The 8,500-nt window shown below is 36.9% G+C and overlaps 2 protein-coding genes across 2 annotated transcripts; one reads left to right on the top strand and one right to left on the bottom strand.

The window, feature by feature from the left end:
- Positions 1 to 40: 40 nt before the first annotated feature.
- Positions 41 to 5,138, top strand: LOC116302733 (uncharacterized). Its single transcript, XM_031712096.2, has 8 exons — positions 41 to 416; positions 569 to 707; positions 967 to 1,100; positions 1,443 to 1,553; positions 2,213 to 2,258; positions 3,778 to 3,838; positions 4,002 to 4,104; positions 5,001 to 5,138. Exons 1-8 carry the CDS (start codon positions 129 to 131, stop codon positions 5,124 to 5,126), a joined length of 1,008 nt encoding a protein of 335 aa, XP_031567956.1. The 5' UTR covers positions 41 to 128; the 3' UTR covers positions 5,127 to 5,138.
- LOC116302732 (uncharacterized) lies at positions 4,196 to 8,500 on the bottom strand. Its single transcript, XM_031712095.2, has 2 exons — positions 8,234 to 8,500; positions 4,196 to 6,826 (listed from the first exon to the last, which is right to left on the bottom strand). The coding sequence occupies exon 2, from the start codon at positions 6,803 to 6,805 to the stop codon at positions 5,558 to 5,560; it is 1,248 nt and encodes a 415-aa protein (XP_031567955.1). The 5' UTR covers positions 6,806 to 6,826; positions 8,234 to 8,500; the 3' UTR covers positions 4,196 to 5,557.

Here is an 8,500-nt window from a genome sequence, read left to right as displayed (position 1 = left end):
CGCCTGACGATTTTGAGTTTTTTTCTTAAAATTCTGTAACTCGAAGCCAATTTTCTAGATTTTTGAGATAAGATACCTAAAATAGCTTATTTTAAGAGCTAAAACTGTGTTAAAACACAAATGCACTGATGGATGAGAGTGATAGTTCATTATGTGTAAAGTCTGCCAAGTCGGCGTTCCTTGATCTGGTTGCAAGAGTTGATCCAGCCCAAGCCATGGATTTTGTTGAATGGGTGTCGGAACAGTGCAACTGCATGCTTTCAGAAACTACAATGAATTCTGACGAGGATGAAGAAGAACAAGAATATAAAGATGGCATTATGGACAGAATAGTTGAGGATTTGAGAAAGAGAGTACCTTTTGAAGGAGTTTTATCTTCGGAGAAAATCATGTTTCCTGAATCAGAACAAGTAAAGGTAAGTTTCGATCTTGATCTTTTAATTGATATGGATATGCCTGTGTGGAAGATAAATATACCTTTACCTAAAGCTTAGTTTCAGTGTTTCCTTCTGGAAACAAAAACATTTTGATTCTCTGAATATAATCTAACATAATGTACTTATTTCAGGCATGTCTGAAACCTTCCACAACTATACACATTGATGCCTTTCTTTACAATGATGAAGAAATAGAAAAGCTTTGTGATGAAGGGAAAATCAATCGTCATCACTGCAATAGCTGTGGGTCACACGATATTAAACCACTAGGTGAGTTAGAGAAGTAACAAGCCCTTTTTCCACAATTTAGCTAAAAGATGCAGATGTTAAAAGGTAATTTTGAAATTATAAAATTCCAGTGTCCCTGCTCCAACAGAAAGAGAAACAACCAACTCTGCTCACAAGGCAACTGGGATTCAAACCCTGGGCCGGACCTCAAAGGTGAGAGATGAGTGCTTTACTACCACAACATCCTGACTCTCCTTCTATTATCTAATTAATCAAATTTCATTTTATTTATTATTTTTAGATTTTATCTCCCATTCCATGTCACAAGATCAACTGACTTATATTTTTAAAGACATTCTACCAAATTTGCTGCCTAGTATTGAAGGTGCACAATTAGTTGATGTTGGATCGCGGCTAGGAGCTGTTCTCTATGGTGTAAGTGAGTTTTTCAAATAATTCAATACTTCAATCGACTTTTTTTGAGTTCCAAATTTCTGCTGTGTTTCTTGATTGCTTGATTACAGACTCATTTACTCAGGGTTAGCTTCATATCAGTTTCTAAATTAATTCACCAATACCAACAGTTAAGTAAATAATTCACAGCTTCAATGATACAAACACTTTGAAATTCCATGGACCTTCACTAGAACACATAAGGTATTCTGCACACTTATTTAGGTTAAACCTGAGCAACAGATAACTCTGGAGTACTGTTCTGTGATGTTTTTGAATTAAAATGATAATTTTCTTTCTCCTGTGCTTTTCTCTGCATCATAGGCTGCATTATATAGTCCAATGAAAAATATCTTTGGTGTTGAAATGAATAAAGAGTTTTGTCAAATACAACAAGAAATTCTACAAAAATACAAACTGGATAAAAGAGTTAAGGTAAAGACTTGTTTCTGTTGTAGTTGATGTGTCATATCCTAAAAGGGTTAATGTAAAGACTGTCTTGTTAATGTTGTAGTTGATGTGTAATATCATTTTGGGGATTGGGCTGTATCATCCGCTTGAATCTAATTAAATATGATACGGTCAGAAAGATTCAAAGATTTGCTGTGTAGCGGTCGTTATATTATTTCACACATGGGAATGTGAAGTGAAGCTCATATTTATTATTGCCATCATCCATTGTATCGCTGTACTATAGGAACTGTTAATTAAAGAAAATGTAAGTAGAAGATGTTTGCTAGTAAACACTAGTGTGGACTGCGTCGGTGTTTCTAATGAAACAGTTATCATAGATTGATAAATTTTACACTGTAGTGAAAATAGGAACTTAACGTCAGTTCCTATTTTCACTACGGTGTAAATTTTATCAATCTAGGATAACTGTAAGTAGAAGAAATGGAAGCAGCGTTCTCAACACGGCAGTTTTTCATGGAAGTTATGCGTAGAAAGAATGTGGGTGTGTCAACTAAAGAAAAGGGGGGGTTGTAACAAACAAATTCAGCCCTTTCCACAGTTCGGTGATTTTAGTTGTAAATTATACGTATGGCCCTCTTTTGCATGACTCAGTAACCAATTATTAATTCTTTTAAATAAAGATTATATGTTCTGATATATGCCAACAAGAATTATTACTTAGAAATGGTAAGTTTTATCCTTTATTACCTTCAGTTCAGTCAATAGGTATTTGTTTTAGTATCATTCACCTATCAATGAAAGCAATTCCGTAGTAAAAGTAAAAAATATGACCACGATATCGTGTATCACCATGTAACATCATGCAACACCATGTAACAACATGTAACACCATGTAACATCATACAACACCATGTAACAACATGTAACACCATGTAACATCATGCAACACCATGTAACATCATACAACACCATGTAACATCATGTAACACCATGTAACATCATACAACACCATGTAACATCATGTAACATCATGTAACACCATGTAACATCATGCAACACCATGTAACAACATGTAACACCATGTAACATCATGCAACACCATGTAACATCATGCAATACCATGTAACATCATGCAACACCATGTAACATCATGCAACACCATGTAACATCATGCAACACCATGTAACATACAACACCATGTTACATCATGCAACACCATGTAACATACAACACCATGTAACATCATACAACACCATGTAGCATCATGCAACACCATGTAACATCATACAACACCATGTAACATCATGCAACACCATGTAACATCATGCAACACCATGCAACATCATGCAACACCATGTAACATCATGCAACACCATGTAACATCATGCAACGCCATGTAACATCATGCAACACCATGTAACATCATGTAACACCATGTAACATCATGCAACACCATGTAACATCATGCAACACCATGTAACATCATGCAACACCATGTAACATCATGCAATACCATGTAACATCATGCAACACCATGTAACATCATGCAACACCATGTAACATCATGCAACACCATGTAACATCATACAACACCATGTAACATCATGCAACACCATGTAGCATCATGCAACACCATGTAACATCATACAACACCATGTAACATCATGCAACACCATGTAACATCATGCAACACCATGTAACATCATGCAACACCATGTAACATCATGCAACACCATGTAACATCATGCAACGCCATGTAACATCATGCAACACCATGTAACATCATGCAACACCATGTAACACCATGTAACATCATACAACACCATGTAACATCATGCAACACCATGTAACATCATGCAACACCATGTAACATCATGCAACGCCATGTAACATCATACAACACCATGTAACATACAACACCATGTAACATCATGCAACACCATGTAACATCATACAACACCATGTAACATCATGTAACACCATGTAACACCATGTAACATCATGCAACACCATGTAACACCATGTAACACCATGTAACATCATGCAACACCATGTAACATCATACAACACCTTGGAACTTCATTTAATTTCATTGTAAATAAAATCCTTATTTTGTCCACCCAAACCCAAAAATGAATGTGAGTCTACATGGGGAATATCTCTACTCCCCATATATGGCTACCGAAAGAGGTCTATCCTCAGTAGTAATTAAATGACATTTTCTTATTTTCCTGACTTATAACAGCCAATGTTGTTATTCTGAATAATGTATTTGAGTTCTTTCAACCTCAAGTTGTGCAAGCGAGGTACGTAAATTTATTTTTAGCATAAAATTCAAGTTTTATCACTATCACAAAAGGCTTTTTATTGGGCGTTTAAAAACAGAGTTCTTATTACTGAATGTAAGTTGGCTGTTTGCCTCTTGCTGACTTTCACACTTGAAAATAATATATTTATATATTTTTTTAGAACATGGCAGTTTCTTCGCTCGTCTATAACCAAGAAAGGATGTATCATAGTGTCTGTACCAAGCCTTGAAGAGGCAACGAAGCTCAGCTCTTTCAATAATCAGGTAACAATGAGAAATCCCATTGTATGTTCACACTTTTAATGTAGCTGTATAATATACTAGATTGGGCATCATTGAGGGGGTCAAGGAAAGATGGGTTCTCCAAGTTTATTCAAGTAAAATGTAAAGAAAGAGAGAATTACATGAAGTACTATTAGGCGATCAGCAAAAATTGTGAATCAAATTGGACGGGTGGGAGGCCTAGTAGGGTGTGTGCCTCTTGTTGTCCTTGCCTTTTTTGGTCTAAATAGTCACACCAAAATTCATTGCATAATGTCACACCAAAGTCACACCAAAACTCATTGCATAAAGTATTCACCGGCTCATCCATATTAGTCAAATCCAACTAGTGTTCTATCATCAATGCTGCGTTCTGATTGGATGAGCTACAACTAGGCTACAAGTTATATCCTACTAATATTGAAAAATGCCGGCTTTGAAAACCAAAACATTAAATTTAATTTTAATTCAAAACTTGTTTGCATCGATTTATTTGACTGACTGGTTTAGTCCTTTTGTCTGCATGGCCTATGAGTCAATAGCCCATTCATGATCGAGGACAAATTGCTAATTTGTCTTCTATCTGGTCATTGGATTTTACCTCATCGTATTATCTCACTCGTCTATTAATGACATCAAGACAATTCAATTGGCTGGTATAAATCTCTTCCAAAATGCTAAAGATGTCAAAATTGCTATTAACTTGGAAAAAATGGACAATAATCTAAAGAACTGTCAAGCACCAGTAATAACTTCGCAATTTTTATTCAGACAGAAAGAACTCAAGAATCAGATGTCTTTAGACAGCCTTTCTTCAATTATTTAATCCATCAAGTTACCCTTTTTTTAATTTAAATTATGTGCAATATTTATAAATTATCTTTTCTTCATTTATTTAGTACATCATAGATCTAGATAACTGGGTTGATCGACTTCTCTTGGATGGTGTTTCTTTAAAGCAAACAACAAACATACAACATAATGAAGTGGAAACCAAAGAAATATATTTTTACCAAGTCAAGTGACAATTTCATTGCCTGCTAGCATGACAGCTCTGCGCTCGATAGCCACCTATGAAATTTAATTTTAAAACTTAAAACTTTTTAAAATGATTAATTAAACTCTATTATACTTCTTGTAGTGGACCTATCAATGTCTTGCCCCAGGGGAGGGGGGAAGGCAGATTATTCATGTCTTCTCATCCCTTATAACCATCCATCACTACCTTTTAACCGTATCTATCATCCCGTGCTGTAATAATGTTACTATAGTGAAACACATACGTCGATTTATTCATACTCGAATTTAAACCAGTCATTGACCAGTTAACTTATCTTGATACAAGTATACTGTTGAAATGGCTTCCAGCTGGCCAATACCTAAAATGAAAGATTGAAAGATGTTGTATTAAGCAGGTTTTTGTCGGAGTAGGGTTTCATGCACCATGGTACTTCATTCACGGCTGTACTTCACCATGGTACTTCAAAGTCTCTTCATTCTGTTCGTTTAAGTCAGGTCGTAAGCCATTCGCGGCATCCCACGCTATTTTCTCTGTTTTTCCAAACGCCACCACATGAGCTTCACATCCCTTTTCGACATCAGCTAATGAAAGGACAATTACCATAGCACTGTGCTGGGAATTGATCAAATTAGCAGTCTGCAAGAGTGTGTCAGCTTTGCAGTTGAAGCGTCCACCTGCAAGATACACCGAGGTGTCGTACCCTAGAGTCGCCATGACGGGCGCAAGAAGGAGCTGTGGTGTAGAACCATTAATTCTAGGATTGACATCGATAATGTAACTGTTATCTTCCGTAGTAAGAATATCGATTCCAACAATACCAAAATAGCCTTGTTTATGAAGGTACTCTTTCACTGGAACTACTTTATCATAAAGAAGGGACTTGAGTCTGGTCTGATCGCCCCAGTTGACTACCCCTCCCCCCCAAATGAAGTTGTCTCCAATAATTTGATTAGTGACTCCTAACCAATGAATCTCTCCAGATTTATAGAGGTAAAACTGTAAGCAGTTGTTGCCAGTGATGCCTTCTATGACCTCGGTTATTACTGGTGCTTGACAGTTCTTTAGATTATTGTCCATTTTTTCCAAAACCCTCTCCATTTCTTGCTTCGTTTCTACTTTGAAAGTTCCTTTAGTCCCTGTTCCATGAGCAGCCTTAACCATACATGGAAGAGTATAGTTGTCCGTGGTCATGTATTGAGGATGATTTGCACCCATATGAGGTATGCACCTCTTGGAAAGAAGCCAATAATGAACCTGGGGGTCGACTGCATGCTTGCTCGATGGGATCTTCTGATGTTGAAATGACGTTACTATTCGACCACATTCCTGAATCTCACTAATAGGTTTAATAACGGGCTCTTCGTATCCTGGTACCCATTTGTTCCAATGATCCTTTAAGCTCGTGCTGGGATAGCCACTTAAAATTAGTGGTAGTTTATTCCCAGCTACAGGACATGCTCGTAGAGGCAACAAATACTCGTTTTTAAAGGCTGTTGGTGGAGGAAAGTCGTACACCAAAAACTTCTCGTCGTTGACGAATCGAAGACCTTTGTTCGAAGTTGAAGGAAACTCGAAGAGTATTGTTCCATCAGGAAGATCTTGGCTGAAAAGATTTGTAAGTGTTACCAAGCTCACTGGAAGACCTTTCTCTAACTCTGCTTTATCTTCTGTTATGAATTCCATCTTCGGCTTTTTGATCTTACCCTAACCAGAACAATCTTAATATCAATGAACGTTATGTTAAATAATAACAAAGCAAATGTCAGTGGTAGGGCTTCATAACTTGATAGATGTGTTGATCGTCACAGCGAATGAGCGATCTAAGCGAACGCTGTAAAGAAAGACTTGAAAAAGTTACTCGGGAATCGAACCCATGACCTCCGCGATGCCGGTGCGATGCTCTGCCAACTGAGCTATGAAGCCAATCATGTTGGCGAGCGGTCATTTTTGTTGGGTTCTTCAAGCCCCCATAGATAATAAGTGTGGAAATTGAATGGGCAGAACTGTGGTGGAATAATGATAGATGTGTTGATCATCACTGTGATGATCAACACATCTATCATTATTCCACCACAGTTCTGCCCATTCAATTTCCACGCTTCATAACTTATTATAAATTCATGAGAAAAACACAATAGAAACCACGACCGTGAAGAGTGCTGTAAACCTGATACAAAATTGTGTTCCACATTTGCATAAACTTTAAGTTGATTAGAGTGTAATATTGCGAAATAAGCTCGACTGTATTTCACGCGTTTATGAGAATCACTATAATTATGTGAAATATTAATCTGGTTCATAGTGATCACATGTTATGAAGTGAAAACGTCATGAAAAAAATTTTCGCCAACAAGTAAATCTTGATAAACTGATTAAAAAAAAATATCTTGTATATTTGATGTCTCCTATCAGTTTTGGTTGAGTGATAGTGCATTAATAAAAAACTAATACGCTCTAATAAATTACTTGGCTTTACTTGAGGCATTAATTGTAAAGAACTAAGAGGAATCATTTCTCGCATCAAAAACATCCAAAGTTTTCATAAAAATAAAATTCTAAACGACTTGCTGCAGCTAGTGCTGGGCAGATCGTTTTACTTTACAAACTACGCTTTGGCGCACTGTTTGATGTGCGACCTGTTCAACATTGAGAACTATTGAACTCATACTGACCGATATCAAGAAACACTGGGCGTCTGTCAATGACGGGCCACAAACACTAGCCTTATTTTTCGCTGATGCAGACTTTAATGGCCAATAATTTTAAAAACAACGAATACAATAATATAAAGTGATAACTAACGAGAGGAAAGTATTCGTGAGTTGAGCTGTTTTGCTCTATACATCTGGGCAGCCTTTACGAAGGGTGGATAGCGCTATATCCAATGGACAAGTCTGAGTCAAGTCGAAGACTGTTATCCAATAAATGTATTCACTGCTGGATAAGATTTTAAGGGAGGATAGCGCTATCCATTTTTCGTACAACAGGGCTCTGATGTGTTTAAAAGACTTCTCAAATACCATAATCTATATTTATTAGAATCATTATCTGGTTGAACACTCTAACACTTGCTAAAATGTAGAACAAAGCAAATGACTGCATCAATCTTACCTTGCGTTTTTTATGTTCGATGTCAGTCTTTTGGGATGGATTTAGAGTTTCAGTAATGTCACAACCAGGGAATGACTATCTAACTTAATAAGCCAACACTTTTATTTGCGGCCCTCGGGATGTATATGGCTTATTACCTTCGTTCTCGGTAATTAACTCTTACGTTGCAGTGCTTGGGAACGAGGTTATTCCGGGCGAAAGCCCTTGGAATTAAATTCGGAAAAATTAATTTCCGACCTCGCTGGGAATCGAAGCCACAACCTTCGG

The sequence above is a fragment of the Actinia tenebrosa genome, unplaced genomic scaffold, assembly GCF_029948245.1.
Source record: "Actinia tenebrosa isolate PJP-AT-01 unplaced genomic scaffold, QUT_ActTen_1.0 PGA_scaffold8__29_contigs__length_14323225, whole genome shotgun sequence".
NCBI lineage: Eukaryota > Metazoa > Cnidaria > Anthozoa > Actiniaria > Actiniidae > Actinia > Actinia tenebrosa.
Note: the sequence above shows the minus strand (reverse complement) of the source record. Positions and strands in the feature narration are given on the sequence as shown.

Coding starts and splice junctions, on each gene's coding strand:
- LOC116302732 (XM_031712095.2), bottom strand. CDS start 6,805: ATGGAATTCATAACAGAAGATAAAGCAGAGTTAGAGAAAGGTCTTCCA.
- LOC116302733 (XM_031712096.2), top strand. CDS start 129: ATGGATGAGAGTGATAGTTCATTATGTGTAAAGTCTGCCAAGTCGGCG. Junction 2,259..3,777: donor AGAATTATTACTTAGAAATG/GTAAGTTTTATC, acceptor GACTTATAACAG/CCAATGTTGTTATTCTGAAT. Junction 3,839..4,001: donor CCTCAAGTTGTGCAAGCGAG/GTACGTAAATTT, acceptor ATATTTTTTTAG/AACATGGCAGTTTCTTCGCT.